At 57.0% G+C, this 24,969-nt stretch overlaps 2 protein-coding genes across 6 annotated transcripts in view; both read left to right on the top strand.

Annotated features, from left to right (window-relative positions):
* Nucleotides 1-110: 110 nt before the first annotated feature.
* Nucleotides 111-14,840, top strand: IKBKE (inhibitor of nuclear factor kappa B kinase subunit epsilon). 5 transcript variants are annotated; one of them, XM_087762309.1, is made up of 22 exons: nucleotides 111-253; nucleotides 1,165-1,276; nucleotides 1,433-1,533; nucleotides 2,332-2,472; nucleotides 2,867-2,996; nucleotides 3,483-3,664; nucleotides 3,983-4,143; nucleotides 4,665-4,775; nucleotides 5,097-5,276; nucleotides 5,620-5,822; nucleotides 6,250-6,314; nucleotides 6,395-6,486; nucleotides 7,327-7,428; nucleotides 8,747-8,822; nucleotides 8,922-9,034; nucleotides 9,333-9,409; nucleotides 9,660-9,699; nucleotides 10,549-10,650; nucleotides 12,662-12,758; nucleotides 13,341-13,444; nucleotides 13,749-13,820; nucleotides 14,590-14,840. In XM_087762309.1, exons 3-22 carry the CDS (start codon nucleotides 1,447-1,449, stop codon nucleotides 14,621-14,623), a joined length of 2,169 nt encoding a protein of 722 aa, XP_087618435.1. In that variant the 5' UTR covers nucleotides 111-253; nucleotides 1,165-1,276; nucleotides 1,433-1,446; the 3' UTR covers nucleotides 14,624-14,840. The 5 variants fall into 5 exon arrangements, 4 of the variants coding, with proteins under 4 accessions (XP_087618435.1, XP_087618437.1, XP_009463851.1 ...); XM_087762311.1 differs by lacking the exon at nucleotides 1,165-1,276 and having other exon boundaries at nucleotides 145-253; XM_009465576.2 differs by lacking the exon at nucleotides 111-253 and having other exon boundaries at nucleotides 1,081-1,276.
* A 4,980-nt stretch (nucleotides 14,841-19,820) lies between these two features.
* RASSF5 (Ras association domain family member 5) overlaps nucleotides 19,821-24,969 on the top strand; it is a 35,288-nt gene continuing 30,139 nt past the window's right edge. The window contains exon 1 of the mRNA XM_087762098.1: nucleotides 19,821-20,187. Coding sequence (XP_087618224.1) covers nucleotides 19,836-20,187 — 352 coding nt within the window. The 5' untranslated portion in view covers nucleotides 19,821-19,835. The remainder of the gene's footprint in view (nucleotides 20,188-24,969) is intronic.

Here is a 24,969-nt window from a genome sequence, read left to right as displayed (position 1 = left end):
TGGTCCCGGTCCCGCTCTGGGGACATCCCATGGAGGCACTGCTGTAGCTCCGGGTTCGGTTCCCGGGGGGGCTGTGCTGTGGCCCTGCCGTGAGCATCGTGGGGTGCTGCCCGCTGACGGCGTGGGACAGACAACGTCCGTGTTCACGTGGGGAACAGCAATGCTCAGCCCAACACAGCCACCTTCGCTTTTTCTCGCTGAGATGAGAAGTCCTTGATCTACCTGATCGATCTGAATCACTGCGTGACTCCCGGTGAGAGCGATGCTGGCGGTGCGGCTGGGGAGCAGCTGTGGCTGGAGCCGAGCAATGCCCCAAAATTTCCCCTCTGCCCTTTGCTGGTCTCTGGAAGCGTTTGCAAGCGCTGGGGCTGGGCCCAATCCGTTGCTTCACATGCATGGGGGATGGGTTTGCGGCTGGGGGAAGGATCAGGGCTGTTTGCTGTTTGCACCTGCTTCCTCCCTCCCTTTCTGCACTTTATTATGAGCTGTTTTACCTGGGTCAGGCTCAAGGGCTGCCCCGGGGATGCGGAGCTGTGATCCTGCAGGAGCCATCCCTGCAGCTGGATGCAGGAAGCCTCTGGGACCTGTAGCTCCTGCACAGCAGCTCTCAGAGACAGATGGCTTGAGCTAAAGCACCCTGGCCCTGGCACAGCTCGTGAGCACCCGTCCGGAGCAGCCGGTGGCTCTGTAAAGCAGAACAGCGGCAGCAGCTCATCACAAGCGCATCCCAAGATGCGAGGCTGTGTCCTGCGCCAGGGACAGCCGGGGCCAGGCACTGACCCCGCACACGGCGGGCGCCCCGCGCAGCTGACGAAGGCCGGACGCGGACCCAGAGCCTGATCTGTCTTTGCCTCCCGTCTCCCTGCCCCGGGCAGGGCTGCGGGGTGCCCAGTGCTCAGCACCATTTGCTGTTACCAGAGTCCGTCCCGGCCCTGGCCACTGAGCCAGCGGAGCAGCTGCGGAGCCCAGCGCGCCTGGGGATGGCTGCAACTCTGGGAATTTTTTTCTCGAGCAGGAAGCTGAAGCATTTCCTCCTCCAGCCGCAGCTGATGCTTGCAGAGCGGGTTTTGCAATCCCATAGGTTTCTGTTCTCGGGGTGGGGAGGTGCCTCTCGCCACCTTGCAGCTCAGCGTTTGTTTGCTCGTATTTTTTTGCATCTGTCAGTGTTTCGCTGCCAGCCCCGACAGGTCCCAGCGACAGGGTGGTTTTTGGCAGCGCTAACAGCTCCGTCCATGCTCAGCCCTTCGCGTGGTGCTGCCCGCTCAGCGCCGGCGAGGTAGGAGGCTGGTGGCTGCCTGCCAAGGGGTATGTCCTGCGGCTGGCTTTTTTGCCCGAGCATTGCCAGGCGAGGACGGATAAACGCCAGGATTTGGTGGCGGGGCTGGTGGAGGCCAGCGGCCCCCAGGGTGACCCGTGTGCTTGCCCCCCACAGCGGCACTGCTGGAGATGCAGAGCACCCCAAACTACCTTTGGAGCACCGAGGACCTCCTGGGCCAGGGCGCCACGGCCTGCGTCTACAAAGCTCGCAACAAGGTGAGCGGGGGCAGCGGCGGGGGCTGCCACCCCAGAGCCACGGTGCCCCCGTGCCCCCCAGCCCTCCTGCCCCACGGCGCGGGGATGCCCGTGCTCCCCTCTGCCCTCCTGGGAGCTCCCTTCGAGAGCGGAGGCTGCCGGCAGCATCGGGGGCTGCTTTGGGTTTTATTTTCATTTTTCGTTTGGCTCCTTCCCCTCCGGGCGCCAGCTCAGGTCTGCGGGTCGAGGGCGGCTTTCGGGGCACTCGCGGCCGGATCCTGCTCGCCGGCTGCCGGTGCTCCCGTTCATCATGGGGGGAAGAAGCTGTTTTCAGGGGAATGCCCAGAGGTTTTGAAAACCCCGTCCTTGGCAATTTGCATATTTCATGCAAACACTTGCCAGGGTTGGAATAGAGACTCTCCGCCTCGCCGGCCTTTGAAGTTTATTGAGCAAGCTGCCTCTGCACGGCGCAGGGCAGGAGAGGCGGATTCGAGGAAAACAGCCCCATCCCGCAGAGAGCTGGTGGGGAGCTGCCAGCCTCGGCTCCAGCTATAAACTTTTTATGAAGCTGAATAAACACGCTGCCATGCAGCACGTGGGCTTCGGGGACAGGAAGCAAAGGGAGGTGAATACCAGCGGTTTGCTTTTGCAGTGGAGAAGACGAAGGCTGTGGGACGCCTGTTCAGAAAACACGTTGTACTGTCAGTGTAGTTTGCATCCCGAGCGGGATGTGGGAGCAGTAACGGAGCTGATGGAGCTGCCTAGGACGTGGATGGCGTCACCTCCCATTTCCTTTTTCTCTTTTTACTCTTTTCCCAGAAATCAGGGGAGCTGGTTGCTGTGAAGGTCTTTAATAACGCCAGCTACCTCCGGCCCCAGGAGGTCCAGATGAGAGAGTTCGAGATGCTGAGGAAGCTGAATCATAAAAACATTGTCAAATTATTTGCTGTGGAGGAGACGGTAAGCGGGACCTCAGCTTGGAAACCTGCTGTGCCGACTGGGCCAGTGACGTGGGGGAACTGGTCTGAGCTGCGGGAGGGGAGCAGTGGTCCCGGGCTGCCTTCTCCTCCCACCTCTGGCTCCGCACCAAGCCTCAGCCCAGCTCTTCAGCACTGGTGGCACTGGGTCACTGGGCTGGAGCACAGACCCGTGTTGTCCCCTGGCCAGGCGCGTGGCACAGCGGGGACATTCTCCAACACTGGTTTGTCCGAGCAGGAGAAACCCAGGGACCCCCCAACCAAGGGAGGGGAGCTGGTCCTGCCTGGGGTGGGGACAGGCCACTGGCTGGGATGCTGAGCCTGGGCCAGGCAGCGATGCTGAGCACTTTGTGAGTCACGGCTGCTCCCCGCCACAGGGCAGCAGCAAGCAGAAGGTGCTGGTGATGGAGTACTGCTCGAGCGGCAGCTTGCTGAACGTGCTGGAAGACCCGGCGAACGCCTTCGGCTTGGCCGAGTCCGAGTTCCTCATCGTGCTGCAATGTGTGGGTGAGTGCGGGGGTCCCCATGCCCCGGGCCCGGGACAGGCAGCTGCCTGCCATCGCAAGCGCAGCCCAGGGCCGAGGAGCTGCGGGCTGGGGACCTTGTGGTGCTGGTGGGACCCCGCGGGCACCAGCCCTGGGCTGTGGACGTGAGGGCTGGGCTGAGCGGTAAGAAATTGCACCCCTGCACAGGGTGGGTTTGTGAGCTCTGCGTTCAGGGGAAGGCTGAGGGTTTCTCCTTGCAGAGCTGCTCCGGGAAGCAGCTGTGGGAGCAGGCTGTGCCCCACGACGGGGGAGCACGAGGGCAGTGCCCTATCGTGTGCTCGCTCGTCCTCTCCATTCCCCAGTCACACTGGTCCCCATTTAGGTGCAACCAGCCCTGGGGCTTGTCCCCTCTCTGGCCCTTCTCATGTTCCTATGTTTAAATAAAACTCGCTGGAGCAAAGTGCTCCAGCCCCACGCACGAACGCTGCCTCCCCCTCCTTGTGCGCAGTGGCAGGGATGAACCACCTCCGTGAGAACAGCGTTGTCCACAGAGACATCAAACCCGGCAACATCATGCGGCTGATGGGGGAAGATGGGCAAAGCATCTATAAGCTGACAGATTTTGGGGCTGCCCGAGAGCTGGATGATGATGAAAAGTTTGTGTCTGTCTACGGGACAGAGGAATATCTCGTGAGTACAGCGTGTCACCAGCCTGGTGGCCCCTGGGAGTCCTGGGGGAAGCTGGTCCCCATCCCTCCCTCCAACGGCTGGGCAGCTTGTAGAGAGCAGCAGGGACTTGGAGAGCCCAATCTCAAAGGGACCACATTTTTCAAAGAGGGGAGCTCAGCATTTTTGTTGTAGGGTTACAGGTGACGTTTTGTTTGGAGGATCCAGCAGTAGAAGAGGCCAAAGCGAGCAGTCTGTTTTCAGTCCCAGCGCCCAAGGTTTGATGCCCCTGCAAACCTGCTGGACGCGTTGGCAGTGCTGCTCTCTGCTTCATCCCTGCAGCACCCAGACATGTACGAGCGAGCGGTCCTGCGCAAGCCGCAGCAGAAGGCGTACGGCGTCACCGTCGACCTCTGGAGCATCGGCGTCACCTTCTACCACGCTGCCACTGGCAGCCTCCCCTTCGTCCCCTTCGGGGGACCTCGCAGGAACAAGGAGATCATGTAGGTACCGCGTCCAGCTGGGAGGGCTGGGTGCTGCTGTGTGGGGAGGTGGGACGGGGGCTGGTGGCCCTGGGGGCTGCAGGACAACCTGGCTGTGGCTCCGTGCATGCCAGCAGCACCGTGTGGCTGTGCGCTGTCATTTACTGCTCACTTCGTCCCATATAACCTAGAAAGCCCTGAATGTAGCCCGTGGCTGATTCCATACTCTCTGCACGCTGGAGAGTGTCCATGTGAAGTGTGGTAAAGGATCTGTGCTCCATTTACCACGTTTGCCCTCAAAATGCATTCCTGTGACTTTGTGGCTAAACAGCTGAAAGAGGAGACGGGGTTAATGTTTGCTTGAAACTTTTTGACTGTTTCTTCAAGTATTTTCCCTCTGTGCTTTTTTTGCTTTCTGTGAATTGTGTCTTCCCCGGCCCATCCATGCTCTGCCCTTTCCCTCTTTGCTGAACCCGAGGGACACAGTGCCCAAACAGAGGCCATTTGGCTCGTTTCACCTGCGAGCAATTTCCTTTCAACAGGTACAAAATTACCACCGAGAAGCCTCCCGGAGCCATCGCGGGGGTCCAGAGGCAGGAGAACGGGAGCATCGAGTGGAGCTACGAGCTGCCCGTCACCTGCCGGCTCTCCACGTGAGTGTCCCTTGCCGGGCTCGGCTCCTGCTGCGGGTCTGCTGTCCTGGCACGGTGGCTGGAGAGGGCAATCCCACCTCAGACGGCACGGGCAGTTTTAATGAGGCAGATGAGCTTTTCATCTGCAGATGTCACAGCTCTCAGACCAGGTCTTTGCTTCACAGCTGGGAAAAGGGGGTGCAAGACAGGGCAGCGGCTCCGTCGGTACAGGAGCTCAGCTGCAGAAGATGGGCTGTGCCTCTCCCCGGCCCCACGGGTCACCGCCTTTATGGCTCAGGGTTGTGCCAGTCTGTGCAAACATCTCCTCTTCTGCTGCTGCAGGGGGCTGAAGGACCAGCTGATACCCATTCTGGCTAATATCCTGGAGGTGGATCAGGAGAAATGCTGGGGATTCGACCAGTTTTTTGCAGAAACCAATGACATTTTGCACAGAATCGTGGTTGATGTCTTCTCCCTGCAGCAGGCTTCCTCGCATCGCATCTACATCCACTCCTACAACACGTAAGGATGCCAAGACTGTGTTAAAAGTGAATTTGGGAATTGAGCTCAGGAGCCTCAGCCCCTCGTTTCAGTAGGTGAACCTAGGGAGGGTGCCCGTTCCCTTTGCACCGCAGTTAAACCAGGTTAATGCAAACCGGACTCAAACCAGCCTTTGCTGGGGAGTGCACTAAACGGGAGCCGTCGGCTCCTGCCATGGCGCACAGAGAGCCCCAGCGAGGTTGCCCGAGGGGCTCCGCTGAGCCGCTGGGATGTTTTGCTATGAGGAGGTGGCAGGCTGTTAAAGTGATGGAAATCTGAGCGCTCGCCTCCTTGCTTATTCCCCATCCTTTCTTTTTCATTTCAGTACCACCAAGTTTTTAGATGCTGTCTTCAAACAAACAAATATAGTCCCTCACCACCAAGAATATTTTTTTGAAGGTCATCTGTATGAGTTGGATCCTAATCTACAAGCTCATAATTTCTGCAAAACCACAGAGCACAACCCTCTGACCTTGCTGAGCTCCGCTGAGCAACCAGAAGATGTGGTAGGAGTCAGATACAGAGACCGTGAGTACCGTTGGTGTGGAGATGCGCCATGGCATGCCCCATCCAGGGGTGGGGTGGGTGCCACAAGAGAGATTTGCTTAAATTATAATCCTAATAAACTCCAGTGCACCGTAGGAGGTGGAGGGGTTACGATGCTGGAGCAGGATTAGGAGGTTTCAGGGTCAGTTTTCCCCTGCCGTGTGCCGTTGCTCTGCAGCCACACGCCATGCCAGGCTTTGCAGGTGTTTCAGGCCTTTGTCCACGTTTCCAAAATACCTTGGAGACCTGCACTAAGCCCCCAGCATTCCAGCTGCTCCTGTGCCTGAAATCCTGAGCGGCTGTGGGGTTTACCTCCGCGGGCATGAGACATCCCTGTGGGTCCGCTGCCGCGGTTCGGGGGCTCCAGGCTGGCTCCCCAAAGCACCGTAACCGCTGTCTGTCTTTCCAGCGGCACTTGAGTTTCCAAAGTTTGTCCCCAAGGTGGACGTGGTGGCTGACTGCAGCGCAGCCAAGGTAGGAGTGGGTGCCCGTGCAGCCCGGGGGGAGCCCCAGCCGCGGAGGCACAGCCACCGGCAGCACCCTTTGCTTTCCAGAGCGCAGTGGGTGCCGTGCACCAGACGCTGCGGATCGCCCAGGCCCTGCGGCGCTGCCGGGAGCTGCTGGCGAGAGGTCTCCACTGGGTGATGTGAGTGCCGGAGCCACCGCGGTCACAGGTGGCGTGGGGGTGACCCATCCCTTCCCAGCACTGAGAGCTTTGTGTGTTAGGAGTTAAATGGCTCGGGGTTTTCCAGCCTTTTCCAGACAGTGCAGGACCACCGGGTATCCTCAGAGGGTACTGGGAGGGAGCACAGCACGATGGCCAGCGTGTGTCCCTATACAAGGGACACTACAGGGGACACGTGTGTCAGGCTGCGAGGGGGCTGAACCCCGATGAGGACCTATAGAAAAATACTGCCCAGTGATGGGAGGATGCTCCTGTCCCCACTTATTACTTTTAAGTCACTTTTTTCAGTTCAGAAGATGCTGAGGAAAACAGCATTATTATTATTATTATTATTATTATTATTAATTATTATTATTATCGTCATTATTACTATTAATATGATCATTGTACATTTTCACTGTCCTACCCATTTCCCTTGGGGCAGGAGCTCCTTGTGCAGCGGCAGCACAGCACCCAGCAGGCGAGAGCCCCCCTGCCCGGGAGCTGCACCCAGTTTTACATGCATCCAGCCCCCCATTTTCACACGAGCTCTCCTCTCCTTTAATTCTTTCTCCTACCTTGTTATTAGCCCAAACAGTTGACAAAAGAACAGATACTGTTCTTCATACATTGCATGTGCTCAAAAGTGCTTGTGTGAGAACTGGACAGCTTGTTTTCTGTTCTCAGTTCTTTTACTTAAGAAAGAATTAGAGAGAGGAGCCTCCAGCTCCATCCTAACCCCCCGCCACACGTGGCCGGCCCTGGGATGGGGGTCAGGCTGCCGGGAGCATGAGTTGGATGAGCTGTTTTCTCTCTTGACAGTGGGAATCTGAAAACAGAGTGCTCGAGGATTTTGGAGCAGAGGAGAGGGGCTCTTTCGGTGCTGACCTGCCTGCAGCTCACTGAGGTGAAGACCCGCGTGCTGTAAGTCTGGCTTTGCAGCTGCGGGGATGCAGGCGCTGGGCTGCGGCAGCCACCGGCAGTGCCCTGAGGCTGCTGCAGATAAGATATGGGACTCTCAAAGGCGCCTGAATAATCAGAAATAAGTAAAATTTCAGGAATAAGCTGGTAGCTGGAAGGTAAGAGGCTTTTTCACAGTATGTGGAGGCTGCGGGAATTGAGCCACCCTGGCTGTTTCTCCCTCTTTGCATCAGTTTTGATGATCGGTCCCCGGTTTCACGGGAGCCCAGAATTAGTCCTCGCTCCTGTTCCAGGGCTTTCAGACTGTTAGGGCCGGCGAGCTGACAGAGTGAGCGCGCGGAGCAGGCAGGGCTGCTGCTGCCAGCTCGTGGGAAAGGGAAGAAGAGCTGTTGCTGCCAGCAGAGTTAAAACACCGGGCAGGATGGCATCAGCAGCCAGGTCCCCTCCAGGGTCTGGCCAGCATCGCCGACCCCTCTCCCTGCAAACGCGGGGAGCGTCGGGGAGGGCGGCCGGCAGCCCGTGGTGCTGCATTCCCACTGAGCCGGCATCCCGCCTGAGCACACCGGCCACGATGAGACGTCTTTTATTTCCCTTGAAGAGGCTCCACTAATGGAGCATCCACCGGAGGCTGAATTACGGAGGAACCCTGGGCTGTCCTTGCCGTAACCAGTGCACCCATTCCCACCCGTGCTGCCCCAGGGAAAGCTGAACCCATTTTATCTAAAGTAACCCACCGTTATTTTGCTTTTCTGTTTTGTTGTTGTAGTGGAAAATTCTTTGCTGCTGCATTGCTGTTCTTTTATTCTTTTCAATTTAGCAAGACTCTTTAATTTCCATTTCATCTAAAAAGATAGGGACACATGGTTCCCATTGACTTCAGCCGGATTAGCACAGGGCTGTAGTGCCAAGAGCACTAACGCTGCAGCTGGATGCTGCTGGCTTATCCATCCCTTCCAACACGGTCTGGATCAGGCGCATTTCTGCTGACTTAGCCAGCGTGCACTGCTCAGCGTTACGCTCTCATGCCAGCTGCAGGGAGGCAGACAACATCTGATCTGGCCTAAAGCCAATCCATACGAAGCTAACAATTTTGGAACAAATTGGACACAACAGGGCGAGTTTTTACCGGATCAGCGCTTTGCATCTTGTGGCTCAAATCCATTGCCCTGAACGCAGAGTTATTGCCCGAGCAAACCACAGCCCGGCTCCCCCAGGGACTCTGACGCTGCCTCCACCACGGGATGGATTTTCTTTGCCCAGGTGACGGCTGCCTCTGGTTTATATTCTGCTTAAGGAATAGCCGTTTTCTGTCTGTCTTCAGGTACGAGGCTGTTCCTGCAGGCAGCGGGGTGCTGGCTCTGAAGGACGTGGCCACGGTGAAGACGAGGCTGCAGCGGGTGAGCCCCTGCGGGTGGCTCCGTGCGGAGCCGGGCAGCGTCCGCAGGCACGGGCAGCGTTCGGAGCAGCCGGCCCCAACCTCTCCTCCCCATCCGCAGGTCACCGAGGAGCTCTCTCAGTGCTCCCACAACATCTTTGACTTTCAAGGGGCGCTGGATGGCATTTTGTCCGAACTGGTGAAGCACAGGCAACAAGTGCATGAAGACAAAAGGTTTGCAGTGCCGGCTTTACCAAAATCCCTGCCAACGCTTTGCTGTTCTCAGCTGGATTGAGCAGACATCGCTGCCTGCTCCCAAAGAGCCATGCACAGCCCCTCATTGCAAACAGCTTTTAACGGCCCTGTGCACGCGCATGTAATGTTGTGTGATGTCCCTATATACAGACACGGGGAGCAGCAGTGTCCCCTAGTTACAGCGTGTTCGGATTTCCCCCCAAAGTGCTAATTTCACCCCAGCCTCATACCCCTCCTCCTGCGGGGCCTCACGCCTCCTTCCCTGTCCCGGTTTCAGCATCCGGCAGATCGAGTGCTGCCTGGAGAAGATGCAGCTGATCTACAAGCAGTTCAAGAAGGCCAGGACGTGTCTGCGTAAGTGACGGGGACGGCGGCCCCGGGGGCGCGAGGCGCGGGGCTGCAGCAGGGACGTCCCTGCGCTGGCCTGGTGGAAAAATGAATTATTTCAGTTTGCTGGGTTTGGCAGTTATTTCTGTGCCGCGACAGTAGTCCCAGGGGCTGCAGCCCTAAAAAGCCCCCTGAGCGATCTCCGTGTGCTGTGAAATTGCCCATTTATTGGGTATGAACAGGGAAACGTGTGGTGACCGGTGTCTTTCCTCCCCAGGGCTGGGCTACAATGAGGAACAGATACACAAGCTGGATAAGTAAGTCCCAACCCTCTCCCCTTTCTAGGACCCACGCTGCAGCCAGGCGGGTGTTTGGTGTTTCCGATTGAACCCTAAGGGGATGTAAAATCTTCCTGGGTCACTAATGTTGAGAGAGGGCACCTACAGGTGACTTCTGTGGCAGCTCATGGATGCAGGACCTGTCACAGCAAAGTTTTCAAGCTGCAAGCTGTTTCAGACGAAGGTGTGATAAAACCTCTGCAGACCTGGGGACGGGGAGCTGCTGCTGGGCCAGATCCCTGCGTGGGACTGCGGGGAATGAGCACCTTTCGGGCTATTACTCACACAATACTTAGTTTGTGGCCATTTGTTCACTGAGATGCTGATTTAGGAAGTGTCCGTGCTTTCATATCTGCTTAACTTTCAGTGGGAGTAAAGCATCTGATGGCTTTTGTACCTTTAAAAATCCTCTTTTCAGTTTCTGCTGAAACTAGGGGAATTTAACATGGGCAAGAAATCAAATTCACGCTTCAATATACACCAGGGATGGTGAAATTTAACAGGCAGCTCCTTTATCTTAATCTCCGGTCTAACCTTGGACATTTGCTTTAACCTCCAAGGCAAAGACTCCTCAGAAGTGCCCCAGGGTGGGGATGAGCCCAGCTGGGCGTCCCCGCCTGGGTCGCCCGGCCCCCGAAGCCTCCCTCTCCTCTTCATCATACTTAGGTTTTGTTTTCTTTGTAACATTGATGCAAAATTCATTACTGAGCATCCAGTCCCTCTTTCTCCATTCGGGAGCCAGCTTTAGGTCTCCTGCCATGTGAACTCTGATGTTCATTTTCATACATTTAAGGAAATAAGGTTCTCTCTTTTTTTTTTGGGTTTTAGGGTGAATTTAGGGCATCTGGCCAGGAAGGTTCTGTTGATTTTCCAGGACGACTGTGTCCAGCGGTACCAGGAGGCCCTGGCCCTCCACGGCAGCAGGATGAGGTACCAGCCCCTGCCCAGCGCTCTCCCGGGGTTTCGGGGCTCTGGCTTTCGGACCCCGGCGGGGATGGGAGACGGGGCTTTCCAGTAACCCTCCATCGACCAGGGCTTCTGAATGCTCTCTGCTATTGATCGCGTATTGGGCTGCGGGTGGAGATGATGCTGTTGGTAACTGCTGCTGAGGGGCTCTAAAGGGGCGATAAGGCCTTAAAGCAGCAGCTCCGTGGCACTGCTAGAAATCCTGCTGTCTACGCTGGTTCTTATCCCGTGCCATGTATTTCTGCCCTGTTGTTTTAAGTTTTTTTTTTTTTAAAAAAGCCCCCTAAACTTGCAGCTTGAGCGCAGGCAGCTGGTTTCCTCGCTTTCTGACAATGAGAGGTTATTTTATCAGGACAAAATTGCTATTGAGACAAAGAGATCTACTTATTAGGAATGATTTTCTGTTAAATTGTGTTTGGGGAATAATGCAAAGAGCAAATTACCTTGCAGTGATTGAGCACAATCCACTGCCTATCACAGCAGTAAAGAGCAGGGGTGAGGGGGAGGCAGTTAGAGGAAGAAGATGGTGCAGAAATTGGATTTTTATGGCAAGGTTGCTTTTAGAGAGCAGCAGCATCCATTCCCCTGAGCTGCCAGCGTGGGCAGAAGGAGAATGATTTTCTATAATTCCTTAGAATTAAACCCGGCTTTTGACCTGGTCCCTGTTTCTGGTGTGGAGTAGCCCTGTGTAGGATTTAACATGCAGGGGATTTTTAGGCTAGAGGTTTGTCTCAGGTGCTCAGGAATGCCCCAGGAGCAGCAGGCAGTCCCTGCCCTGCCCTGCCCTGCCCCTGCCTTCCCTCTCCAGCCTCAGCTTGTGCAGCCGGGGGTTTCCACGCTGCAAACCCTCTCCCGAGGGCAGGTTTCACTTCGGGGACAGCAGCGGGTGCCCGCAGTCGCCTCCCGCCGCGTCCCATCGCGGGGCAGTGAAATCTCCCCTTGGCTTCGGCAGGAATTTTGTCTCGGGGTGCGATTCCTCTCTGGGTGTAAAGCCCTGCAAAAGCCGTGCAGCGCAGGAGCCCCGCCTGCACTAAAGCAGGGCTTTCACCTTTGCTCAAGGGAAGAAAAAAGCTTTGTGTTTTTCTAGAGTATTTTTGTGTCTGTTTTCCTGCCCTTAGGGAGAAGGCATCGTGAGTCACAACTGGATATTTTTAATTTATTGTTACTTCAGTTTTAATTGTTCTGTTTTGAGTTTCTTCCTGCTAGCAGCCAGGGTTTGTGGTGTGGTGGCTGTTTTTCTGGGGACTGGAGGTGGGCTGTTCACCTTAAATATTCTTTCCTTTTTTATTTTTTATTTTAAAGCCAAACCAAACCTTTTTTTTTTTTTTATACAACTGGCAGCGCGCCTGCCGGGTACGTGGCACCTCCGTCCCGGGGCCCCTCGCCCTGGCAGGAGCAGGGCAGTCGGCCCCCCAAAAAATTGCAGGAGGATTTACGGGGCTGGGGCAGAGCAGAGGGGACGGCGGTCGCACCGTCTCCGCGGCAGAGCCCACCGAGCCGCCGCCTGGTTTGGGCTTTGGCATCAATGGTGCTGCCGGCAGAGAGACTGGCCCCGAGGACACGCTCGAGGGGGAACTTTTCTGGCCTTCATACGCTTCAAATGTGAAAGGAGAGCATGCAAAACCAAGGAGGTTTTTTGAGGAGACGCTCAGTCCTCACGGGGCAGAGAGCACCGGCCTCTGCGGCACTTACGGCAGAAGTGATGGGCTTGAGCTGTCTCTCATATAAGCAACACTTTCCCTAATTAATTTGCTGTTAGCGTTGTTTGAATAACCTGGCCTACGGTGGCTATTAGCAGAGCTGCGGCCGTAATTACAACAAACACTGTTGTGATTCATTTGCTTTCGTTCGGGATTTTAATTTTGATGCAGAAAGGTTTGCAGAAAGCAATACAAAATTTAAAAAAAAAAAATTATAATGATCCACACTGCTGCCAAACATTCACCGGGAATTTTGTCATCGTCTTTCTTTCTAGGAAAGTTTGTGAGATAAAGAAGCATTTGAAGAAGCTCAGCAACCGCATCAGCGCCTGCAGCGTGGAGACGATGGAGTGCCAGGACTGCCTGCAGAGTGTAGGTACCCGGGGATGCTGCTGCACAGCCTCTGCCTCCAGATAACGCTGCTGCTCCCCTCTCCCAGCGCCCACCGTGTGCATGAGTGCATCAGTAGGGAAACACCGGAGTATCTTTAAACAACTTGCTGCGGTTCTGTGTGGGTGATCCACACCGGAGATCTTGCTTCCCCCACTGTGCAGAGCAAGGAATGGGTAAACCTTCGGCAGTGGCACCCCTGGTCCTGAGGGTTGCCTGGCACGGGGGAATCTGTACCCCATAAACAGGGACTGCAGGAGTAGAAAAATGATGCTTCACCTCCAGCTCTCATATGGACTATCTGACAAGCTGCAGCACAGCCACCTGGTAGATGCCCCGGTCCTTTGGTTATTTTATTTTGTTTGTTCTGAAGAAGTGAATGTGCTGCATGTGACTACGTAGGCATAATTTCCCTGAGCGCTTTGTCCCCTTCCTGTCCCAGGGGTAGGCATGCCGCACTCGCAGGGCGGCAGAGAGGGCCCAGGCAGCGCGGCACCCGGGGCTCAGACCACCGCAAACAGCCCACTGCCTGCCGGCGGCTGCCAAGTCTCTCCGTCTCTGCAGGCTCTGGACAGGTTTCTCCAGACAGAGAAACGGAGTTTGGCCCCGGTTCCTCCCGCGCCTTCACCCGTCCATCTGAGCCAGGCACGCCAGGAGATGGCTTTCCGGTGAGTCTCTTGGAAGAGGGTTTTGCAGACAGCCCAGCTGCCCGGGGAGGAGCGGGGTCTCCCGCTGCTCATCCTCTGCATGAGCAACAGGGCGAGCATTGGGGCAAGGGCTCTGTGCCTGCAGGGCTGGGATGCGTTAAGCCCTTGGCGGCTGCGCACGCCGTGGCCCTGGCAGCGGTGATCCCCACTCGGTGACCCCTGGGCCGTCCCTGCCAGCTCAGCCAGCCCTTCGGCGGGAGGTGCTCCCGCGGGGAGCGGGGGGCTGAGCAGCCTGGGGGTAAGGGGCTGGTTGTGTCCCCGGCAGGATGCAGGAGCTCCTGGAGCAGATGAGGTCAGTAACTTGTGATCTCCAGTTCAACAACAGCATCATCGAGCGGTGAGTAAGAGCACCCAGAGACGCTGCTCCGAGCGGTGAATCCTGCCCCTAACACCCAGACGTGCCTGTGCCGCCCTGGGAAGGGGCGGTGGGTCTGGGTGGGCTCCCTGGGGGACCGCGAATGAGCTCCGGCACTGGGAGCCGTGCCTGGGGCTGAGCACAACCACAGCGACTCGTGGAGTGGTTCACATGGGGGTTTTAATGGCACCAAGTTTACATCATGATCTGGCAGCAGCAGAGTTTATCTTTCTTGGAAGTTTAAGCGTGATCTTCTGCAAATGCTATGTCATCTCTACACCCTCTTCCCAGCCTTTTCCTGTGCTGCTCAGCACAGGCAGCTGCTGGCGGCCACGGAGAAGTAGATGCTTTTGATTTCTGGATGAAACTCTGTGCAAAACCCAGCATCCGACTTCTGACAAACCCCCTTGGGTTTCTTCCTCTGCAACCTTTTTTTGAGGATCTTAATGCAAATCAACGATATGAATATGCATATCAAATGTCAAAGAGTTTCAGATCAGATTTTTAAGAGAAAAAAAGAAATCAGTGTTTTACCCCAGCCCTGTTTTTATAGGACCAACTGTGTTGTTGCAGCACGTCCACTGTGAATAAGGGGATAAGAAAGGTCTGGTATGCTTTTGGTGAGAAGAGCTTATCCCAAGAGGCACAAGAACAAGCCCAGGGACTGGTGCCCAGCCCAAACTGGAGTTTGGGACTGCATGAGCCCAGGCAACCCCTCTCTAGTCTAAAGCCTTTGGTTCTGTTCCTGCAGGATAAATGGGGCTGCCCCCACTCCCGGAATTTGAGAGACGTGGTGAATTTGCAGCAGGGAACACTTACGGCACTTTGGTTCCAGAGCAACGGAGACGTTTGATGTTCGTGTTTGTGTCCTACCTCTCCGCGCCAGCACTTTTGCACAGTTCACCAGCATTAGCTTTGAGTGGCTTGCAAGCCTTGAGCCTTTGAAATTTTGACCAGAAAATTGGTTTGGTTTTTTTTCCTTTTAAAAAGTACTTGAAGGACTTCATGTTTTTCTAGCTTCTCTGTATCACCGTGTTGGATGATGAAGAGGAAGAGGCTAGACAGATAAATTATCTTCTGCCATCTTACTCTTTTAGGGATTACTCCCACTTTTAACGTACTTCTGCTCCCTGAGGCTTCGTGGAGCGGGGCAGGAGCCCGGGGCAGGAGGGATGCTGTACCTGATGGAGGAGAGACGGGATCCAGCCCAGGACGGCTCCAGCGCTCTGCCCAGGAGTCGACAGCACGGGGAAGGCTGGAGCTGCAGACCTCTGCCCACGGGCGCTGCAGCCTCTCCTCCTGCTCCAGGGCTTCGCCGCCAGCCCAGCCCCGTGTCGGGGTTGCTGAGGGCTTTGGGAATGGGAAGGCGAGGGAGGCTTCTCTTTTTTTGGTACGTTTCTATAAATGTAACTGAGTTCTGTGTTCATGCACGCGGGGATGTGCGCCTTCTCCAAACAACCCTGTACTGAACCTACGACTCCATACACTGAACCTGGGGGTGCTAATAAATGCCAAGGCAAAATCTCAGACAAAAGGGCTCCCACGAGCCCTCTCCAGATGCAGCTCTGCAAGGGAAAGCAGGGATGTTTCTTTTTCTTTTAGGTGAAAGATGAAAAGAAATCCTAAGCAGTCACCTCTGCCATTACTGTGCAGGGTGAAAGGATGCATTCATCTGTGGAGGTGACAGCAGCCGGGGTGGCAGGGCTGGGACGGGGACAGGAGGGACAGAGCGGGTGCTCTGTGGGGCTGGCTGTGAGCCTTTGGAGCTGCCCTGGGAAAGATGCCCAACACTTCACTCCCGTTACGTTCTAGAGAACTAGGATGGAGGGGGAAACACGTTACCCTCACCTCATTGCCCCCCAGAAAGCGCACAGAGAGCTGTGGAAGGACCCTGATGCTCGGTGTCGGGCTGTACCCAGCCCTTTGTTAGGGGTAGTTATTATGCTCTGAATTTCCTCCTGTTTTTTGACCTTGGGTTTTACGAGGAGCCATAATCCTCCGGTTATTGGCTGAGTCAGCTACTCGCCAGCAGCAGCGTGCGCAGCAGCGATACGGGAAGCCTGGGGTCTCGGGGGCGCGAGCGTGAGATGGTATCAAGGAGCTCTTTGTGGGAAGAGTCAGACGCGCCGCCCCTCCGTCCACCTCTTCCTGCCCGTCCCCAGGGTGATTTATGGGTTGTCACCCAGATCCCGCAGCCCACATCCTGTACGGCAGCAGAGGGGACCAACGTCCCCGGGCTGCAGCCAAAGCCAGGGAGGGCGACAACCCCCATCCAGCCGGGCTCAGACACGGGTGTTTACACCTGGGAGGCTCCTGCCAGACCGATGGGCAGAATTACCTTGGCTCTTCCCACCCTTCTTGGCACACTGAGTGCAAACACGCATAGATCACTGCCCTGGGCTCCCTGGAGAGCCCCTGCCCCCCGAACCCTCACCCTGGGGGGTGAGGCTCACGGTGGCAGCAAATGGCTGGTGGAAAGCGCAGGTCCCTGCACCCCTGCGGTCTGCAGGGTGGGAGGCACGTGGAGGGGCATTTCAGAAATGTTTTGATTCATTCCTGTCCCCTGCATAAAACCCTTCCCTCTGTGTTTGCCTGGTTTCTACCTGTGTGCAAACCGTGACGGGCTGCTGGGGTTAAGGGAGGTAAGGGAGGTTGGAGCAGGGACTGGGGAGCCAGGACTTTGGCAGCACCAGCACCAGCAAAGTCCAAGGGTGAGGGACTCGCTGCACCTCCCTGGGACCAACTCTGCATCTGGAAGGAGGGGTTGAGCCAGCATCTGGGCAAGCAAACGTGTCTGACTCAACAGCAGTGGGGATGCTCAGAGTGCCTGCCTGGACCTGTCCCTTGGTAGAAAACGAAACACCCAACTCTGCCCTTCGCCTTTCCCCCAGTTCCCTTTCCAGCCCCTTTTCTGGAGGGGACACGCATTAGCTAAACCGAAAGCCTTCAGCCGAGTCTGGGCCTGCCGTGGCTGTTCTGGTTCCCCGGAGGTTGTCCCCAGCCCCCGGGAGCCAGGGCTCGCGTTACCTGACGGTGGCCCGAGGCAGAGCTGCAGCAAGGACAGGGCAAGGGGCTGCCTGCCAGGGATGCTCCTGGGAGCAAGCACGGCAGCACGTATTTCTAATCTCTGCTGGGAGACGAATGGGGACATTAGGCAAAATAGTGCCTCCCCGGAGGTGAACACCTTGCTGCAGCGCTGCCCCGAGGCTCAGCAAGGGAGCAAAATGAAGAAGGAGCGGTGGCTCCAGGGCTGTGCCCGGCCTTGCTTTCCTGTAAGAACAGGCCAGGCACCCCCAGGAGCTCCCCCCGCCCAGGAAACGCTCCCGAGTGGAATTTGGCACAAACGTTCCCATTCATTTTAATTGTAAAAACCACCATCCTGACTGTCAAACCCAGCTACTTACTGTGGAAGAGGTGGAACTAAGTCATCACTTAAAAGCTTTTCTCCTGCAAATTATTTTCTAGGATTCTCCTAGTTTTATAACGAACGTTATTTTTAATCCAGCTCAAATTCACTGACGTGCCCTGTAGGAACAGGGCAGGGAGCCCAGGCAGGGTCTCCTGCTGCTCTTCCTCGGAGTCAGCGGAGCTGTGCTGATTCGTACCAGCTGAGCGTTTGACCTGGAACATGTTTGGCTTCAACAAAAAGGGATTTATTTCTTGGCAAGAAGAAAAAAGAGTTTTTGCTAATAGCCTTTGTCATGCTTAAACTGCCATAACGCAGCAGCTGCAAAGGGGACTCCCGGAATCCAAATGAAACAGGAATTTTCCTGCCAATGTTAATTAGGGGTTTTTTTCCCAAATATTTTAACCCCTGGCCTAGAAGAGCTTCCTGTGCTGTGAGACCTGAATACCTGCAGGGAGAGCTGGGAAGGACAACGACTCTGCCACATCTCTTGTGCCGAAGCTCCCTATGCTGACAGAGATACAACATTTATTTGTGCTAGAAGCTGAGGTCTGCAGCTTCCCGGCCAGCCCTGGCACAGCCACCTCAGCTGCCAGCAAGAAGGGGCCAATGCATGTCACCCGTGGGTATAGGGTCCTCCGGCGTCAGGGAGGATTTTCCCTGGGGATGTCAGCCTCCGCTGGAGCATCTCCCAGGGGGAAGTTGTCTGCAAGCTGCAGTCAGGCTGTGCGTGCACGCTGCTGCGCCGCTCGGCTCCCAGGCACCGGGGGTTTCCTCGGGGCGAGGGAAACCAAAGCCCTCTGCGAGCAGTGGGGATCCCCTCCTGCCTCCCCCACCCTGACGCTGCAAAACTGGGACTGAAACTGGGCCCCGGGATGGCACTGGAAAAGCAAACCGAAAGGTCATTTGCTTTCTTGCAGGTGATTCCTTGTACTATTAATAGTCTTGGAAGAACACAGGACAAAATACCAAGTTTTTGGGAAAGAATTTACCCAGGAATAAATCTGCTGCTTTTCTCAGGCAGAAGCAGAGGATGCGTGAAAGTGAATCAGGATCCTGAATGGGGAAGAAAAAGACCTTCCGAAAATTAATCTTGCTACTTAGCACAGAACAAAACTAGAATTTTTCAAGCCGCGTTGTTGCTCCTTTGGTTTGAAGCTCTTATTAGTGACTGCTTATGACACTAGTCTTTTGTAACTCAGAGCCAGTGTTTTAATCCATCCTTCAAATTAAAATCCTTGAAAAGGATTTAGATATCCTTGGCTTATCCTGTCCTCGGGAATTCATGAGAGACGTCAAATTCAGCTTCCCGTGAGCCCAGAAGCTGGGATTCACACAGCCCGGGACTGCACTCACCGCAGCCGCCCCTTCACCTGGCTGCTCTTGTGCAAACCAAAGAAATTCAGGAGCAATTCTGTCCCAGTTACGTATTTCAAACCAGTGCAACCGAGAGCGGCAGAGAAGGGACGGTCTGGGTTAGACGGCTAGCCTGCAGCCTGGGTAATGCAGGGCCGGCAGCTGCCCTGCGGCTGGTGTCCCGCGTGACTCGGGGTGACCGTGGCACCCTCTCTGTGCACTGCGCTCCATCCGGAGACAGGGGAACAGGGCAGCACCCCGTGCCTCTGCCAGCCAGCGGGGAAGGTGTTATGGTGACGGGGGACCTTCGCATCGTGTGCGATATCCAGCTGCCCTTGTGTTCAAAGGAGGAGGGAGTCGCTTAGTAATCAGGCTGTCGGGGTGGCAGAGGACCACGCAGCGCCTGGTCCAGCCACCCCCGTTCGTGCACCCCTCCTTTGCCCAGGGGAGAGGTTTGCAAGCCGGCTAGCCAGGCACGGGTGTCCTCGGAGCTGCAGCGCTGGAGCCTGCTCGGAGCCACTTCAAAATTTGGCCATAATATTTTCCCTTTTGCTTTTCCCACAACCGCAAGAGCCTCATCTAGGACAGAGAATTGCTTCGGCTCGCTGCCCTTAGCGTCGCTCCGGAGCCCTGCTGTCATTGCAGCCGGGAAAGGTAATTTTTTCCAGCTGCCCTTACAGCCCGGTCCACGCACACGCGTTGTGCCAGGAGAGGGTTTGCCCCGGCCCGTTTTAGCGTAGTGCCCCACGCGAGATCTGACGGCTCCCGTGGGGCAAAGCCCAGGGCGGGACGTGGCTGTGCTCAAGCTGAAGGCGCTGGGGAAAGCCCCCGGCTCCGCTTCGTGCTGCGGGACCCGGAGCGGGGGGCGATGCCCGCACCCCCCGGGCAGCCCAGGGACCGTGGGGGGGAGCGTCCCGTGGGGAGAGCTCCCACAGGGAGGTGGGGGGGGAATTCCCACGGGGCAGGGTATTGCGGGGAGATCCCACGGCGCGGGGAATCCCACGGAGAGGAGAGTTTCCACGAGGAAGGACCTCACGGGGTGTCCAACGCTGATGGGTCCCGCGGGGAGGGGACCCGAGGGTCGCTCCTCCGGCGGGGGTCTCCACGGGAGGGGATCCCCCGGAGGGCCGGTCCCGGTCCTCGCCCCCCTCCGCCACCCCCCCGCCGTGTCCCCTCCCCCCCGGGCCGGTGCAAGGCGCCTGCGCTGCCCCACGCCCGCCCGGCGCTCCGAGCCCATGGCCTCGCCGGCCCTGGGGCCGTGCCCCCGCCCGCTGCCGCCCTCCGCGCCCGCCTCCATGCGCCGGCGGCCGCCGGGCCCCACGCCGCGGCCGGGCAGCCCCGCCGCCCGCCCCGAGCCGATGGGCGGCCGGTCCCCGGGGAGCCCCGGCGGGGCCAGGGCAGCGCGGCGGCGGCTGAGGCGGCGCGGCGGAGCCCCGCGGCTGCTGCCCGACGTGCGGAGCATCTTCGCGGTGCCGCGGGAGGCGGCGGAGCTCGGCCGCGGTCACCGCTTCGCTCTTCGGCCTCCGCCCCGCGGCTGGTGCGACCTGTGCGGAGAGGCGGTGCGGGAGCGCGCCCTGCGCTGCGACTGTGAGTGCTGCCTGCCCGCTGCCTGCACCCCTGCCTGCGCCCGGCTCTCCCGCACCCCTGCCCTGCCCGCATCTCCCTGCCCGGGGCGCTTCATTCCGCACTGCAGCCCTGCCTGCCGCTCTGCCGGCCGCTGCCGTCCCGCACCCGAGCTCCTGCCCGGGCTCTTCCCCCCGCAGCGGCAGCGCCGGACCCTCTCCCTCCCCTTCGCCCCGGCTCTGGGTCCCCAGACCCCCGCTGCGGGTTTGCGGGGAGGGCTCCGCACCGGGCCGGGCTTCCCTGGGGGGGGTCCCCGGCGCCCCGCGGTGCTGCGCTCCCGGAGCTGGCTGGCTGGAGGGACCTGGCGGGGGTCTCCCCGCAGAGGGGCCGCTGTCCCCGGGTACGGGCAGAGCTGGGTCCGGGGCTGGGCGTTGGGCACCGGGGCGGTGAGGGGCCGCCGGGCGGATTTGGAAAACGAAGCTTTTCCAGGAAAGAGGAGATTATCAGCTAATCGGCAGGGTTGCGGAGGGGTTTGGTATCAGCGCTGGCAGCAGATCTCCGCAGTGAGCAGGAAGGATTTGTGTTTGTAAAGCTTTACAGTGAGGTGTAAATTCCCCTGGAAAGAGTAAGTTTGTTGCTTTTCCCACGCTCCCGGGGTAAGAGTGCTCATGCCAGGGCGGTTCACTGAGGTGTGTGTTCCTAGTGTCAGACGTGTGCTGTATTCGTGCTTGTGCTCTGCAGGAGAGATTAACCTTTCCACCGTGGGGAAGGGGACGCAGAGGGGCCAAACGAGGTGACCCAGCCGGGGCCGTGCAGCGGGATGTGCTCTGTCCCCCATGTCCCTGGGTGCTGCTCTGGGGCCACGGGGTGTTTGCATGGTCCTTGGAAAGGGGCGACCTGCATTACTCGTCGCAGCTGCGGTGGTGCGGGCAGGGAAACGAAGAGGCCGTGGCGTGCCAGGGCAGGGGAGGGTTGGGCGAACCCATGTAGTGGATAACTTGGTAGCAAGTGCTGCGCTGGCTGCTGATGCTGAAACTGCTCCTTTCCAGCTCGATCCGTCAGCACGTCTCCTGCTGCAGGCTGGCTGGAAACTGGTCTTTTCTGATGCAGCTGTAGAGCTGCGCTTGGGTTGGAGTGACTCGAAGATTTGCTGGTTGGGGTCTGCTCAGCCTCTTGGTTTTGGCAGTTGTTAATGCCAGTGCTGTTCACCCCCGGCTTGTGCCCACAAGCCCGCCCGCGGTCAGGCAGGGGCGCGTGGGGCGAGGGTGCCCTCGGTGTCGGTGTGGAGGGCAGGAGGTTGGTGCTGGTGGCTATTTGGGGCGAGGGAATGAGCTGCGTCCCACCCTGGGCTCTGGGCTGGCTGCCCAGCTGGTAGCTCTGGAGGAGGCTTCGTTGCTCGTTTACTGGTTTGTCTGGGGGGGGTTATGCCAGGCACGTGCTGCGATGCCAGCCTCCCCGGGGCAATTAGTCCCTCGCTCAGCCTGTTGTGGTTCTTATACTTGGCTTTCCTTAGATTATGAATCAATTAAATGTTTCTAGCGGTGATTTGCATAGCACGGTGTGAGCAGGGCTCTTACACATGCCTCCTGGTGCCGTTTGGAAATGAAGGGCAATTGGGAGAGACAGTCACACCAGATGGCCCTGCTGCATCGCATTAAGGTTTTAGCACTGGCTGCTGTTAATTAAATGTAACCCAGCCGTCACCACGCGGCCAGCACAACGTGACGCAGGAACGTGCCGGGGCTGGTGAACTTGCTGCACGGTGCGTTGTTTGAAAGAGGCTGATGTAAATACGTTTTGCCGATGTGTGCCTTTGCTTTCTTCCTGCCGTTCCTGATTAACTCCCTCAAAACCTGGTAAGGGCCAGTATATTCCCTGGGGTTGGCAGCTCTGCCGTGCCTGGCACACCGGAGCAAACGTGTGAATGAATGTGCTTAAAGAAATAGCGTGGGTTTATTTGAAGCAAAACAAAATTTGCCGGGGCTCTTCTCTTTCACCAGCCACCCTGCAAAGCTGGCACGGGACTCATGCATGAGGTGAGATACTGGGCTGTGTGTTTTGAAATCCTGATCTAAAGTAATAATTCACAGAATTTTGTGGTGTTGCAAATACTATAAATAGTTGTTTTGAGGGACTTCTCCGCTGGCGGGATTTTTTCCATAGTTATATTGAAACAAATCTTAAATAACTCTGTTTCCCTTTTCCTTTGAGGAGAATTATTCAGACTGTGGGAGCAGTTCTGCATCTACAATTCCCCAAACAACCAGGCTGGGGGGGGAGGGAAACTTCAGTGGAGATGCTCCTAACATCAGCTGCATTCCCTGCCATCCCAGTAGAGCATCCTTTCAAAAATGCCCGAGCGCTGCAGGTGGGGTGTGCTGTGCTGCCTTGGTGAATATTTCTTTTTCTTCTGATGCAGAGCTGCTGCTTGTTTGCTTTTGACTTGCAGCCTGAGGACACTTGGGTTTTTGTTTGTACAGTTCTGGCCTATTTTTATTTGCATCAGACCTGGTCGTCTTTAGTGAAATGTGAAAGTGGTATTTATTCCTCCTCTCTCCCCAAACAGTCCGTGTCCCTCCCTGTCTGTGCCGTGGGCATGGTGTCCCGCGTGGGACAGTGCCTGGCCCCAGCCAGAGGGGAAACGCTGTCTGCAGCATTGTGAACTTGAATTGCGAAGGTCTGGGTCTGCCCTGGGCGAGGGGAAGGGGCAGCGGGAGCCGGCCCCGCTGCGGAGCGAGGAGGGGGGTTTGGCCGCGTGGTTCTCACGCCAAGCAGTGATGTGCTGAAATCTCCTCGGCTCCGTTTCCCCTTTCTAGAGTGGCGTGGAGCTCTCGTTCCAAGGCTAACGTGGGATGCGTGCTCTGCAGTTCCTCTTCCAGCCGGGGCCCTGGGTGGAAGGGGTGGGGGCAGAGACCTGGCAAGTCCCAGAAGCAGGAAAATGTTCCCCTTGGGTGGCTTTCCTCAGGCATCTGGCAGGTTTAGGCTGTCCTGAATCAGTCTCACGGCTCTGGAGGCAGCGGACAGGCTCTTACTGAGGTTTTAGCTCAAGTTCCACCCATGGGTGCTGCATCTGGGGTGAGGCGGGTGTTGTCTGAGACACCAGGAGCCTTTTCGCTGCCTTTATTGGGACCCTCTAGGTCGGTCCCGTGTGTGATGCACATCCAGCATGCTGCTCCCGCTGACATCAGCGCAAAGGGATGGGGAGGTGGGAGCTCGGCAGCGACAGACCCCGGGCCGTCCTGCCGGCGTTCGCTAAAAATGCTTGTTTTCAGTCTCAAAGTGAATGCAATTGGGCTTGAGGAGTAGTCGTGCCATTATATGCTGTGTCTTGAATATCTCCTGTCTAATGTATGTGGCTTTGTGCTGCTGGCACCTTTGAAAGCCGGAGTGAATATTAAAAGAAAAATCTCACTGTAGGAGTGTAAATGTGTCCTGCTGCCGGCAGCTTTTCCCGACAGAAGAGGCTGCTGTAGCTGGGGAGAAGGGGGCTGGACGGGCAGATTGCAGAGGTGTATCTTTGCTGTGGGTTTTTTTGGTGTTTGTTCTGGTGGGGCGGAGTGGCGTCATTTGAATGCGATGGTGACTAATGCAGCTTCAAAGCCCTCAGTGTTTTATTTCGCTTTGGACTGGGGACAGCAGAGAAACCAGGCTGAGCCCTGCGCTGGGGGCAGCTTCCCGGTGGGAAGGGTTTGGGTGGATGCTGGTGGGAGCAGCATGCAGACAGGGCAGCGATGGCTCGGGCTTTGGCAGATGGCTCGAGTGCTTCCCTGGCTCTCGGCATCTCTGTTCGTGCAGTCTCAGGATTGCTTATTGTTTTTTTTTTTTTCCTGGCAGCATCATGCTGGTGACTCAGGGTCCCTCTGCGCTGCACGGGGTGGGCTGGCACCGGCAATCGGGGATCTTGTGGCTTAAGGCAGAAGAATTATGTGAGAGCCTAACGTGTGCGTGGGTCGGCTGTTTTGCTCCTTTTCCATGCCAGTTTACCCTGAGATGGGCCAGTTCTTCCTGGGGGACTTTCTTATCCTCACTGTACCCGTGATGCAGGTGCTGATATGAAATTCCTGTTTCTGGTGCTGCAGCTGTTAGCAAAACCAGCAGTAAGACCCATCCCAGCGATCGCTCAGCAGCGTGTCCACTCCTTCACCGTGCTCCATCCTCTGGTTTGGCTGGGGCCTTACCCCAGGCGTGCGCTGGCCCTGTGTCTGTGCCGGCGGGGCTCCCCCGTGGCTGTGGCCTCTCTTGTCCTGGCAGCTGGGGGCATGATTTACTGCCCACGTATTTCCTGGGCCATGGTGATGAAGTCCCATGGAGTTGTTTTTGGCCTGGGTGGGTTAAGCCAGGTGCATCTATTGCACGTGGAGTGACCATAACCAGTTTCTGTTTGTTTGCTCACGGGAGCTGCAGTCTCCCCGGTGGAGCCGCTGGCAGCTGGAATTGGATGCCCTCCCCGATCGGCGTGGTGGGTCTTGGCTCTGATGACCGCGGTGTTACCAAAATAGGACGTTGGTGGCTGAAGTGCTTCTGTGCAAGAAAACCGCTCCAGATCTCCGTGCTTTCCTGCCGGGAAGGCTGGTTGTGAGGCACTGCCTCGAGGAAAACCTCGGAGCATGTCCAGCACCTGATGATCTCGGTGGCAAATGCAGCTGTACCTGAAGTCAGATTTTGATCTGTGTATCTTGCGACATGGACCTGGTTCAGTAAAGCACTTCAGCGTCTGTCTGGGTTTATGGTCTGAAGCCACCCTTGTCTCTCAGAGCAGTTAATTCTGTGTTCAAGTCCTGTGCTGAATCAGGACCTATTTCCTTA

The sequence above is a fragment of the Nipponia nippon genome, unplaced genomic scaffold (assembly GCF_047370975.1).
Source record: "Nipponia nippon isolate SJK-2023a ecotype South Korea unplaced genomic scaffold, ASM4737097v1 scaffold_25, whole genome shotgun sequence".
NCBI lineage: Eukaryota > Metazoa > Chordata > Aves > Pelecaniformes > Threskiornithidae > Nipponia > Nipponia nippon.
This window is presented reverse-complemented; position numbering and strand designations above follow the sequence as displayed.

Excerpts from the sequence above, each read along its gene's own strand:
- IKBKE (XM_087762309.1), top strand. The coding sequence starts at position 1,447 with ATGCAGAGCACCCCAAACTACCTTTGGAGCACCGAGGACCTCCTGGGC. Across the intron at positions 5,277-5,619 it reads TACATCCACTCCTACAACAC|TACCACCAAGTTTTTAGATG; the intron begins GTAAGGATGCCA and ends TTTTCATTTCAG. Across the intron at positions 9,410-9,659 it reads GAAGGCCAGGACGTGTCTGC|GGCTGGGCTACAATGAGGAA; the intron begins GTAAGTGACGGG and ends TTTCCTCCCCAG.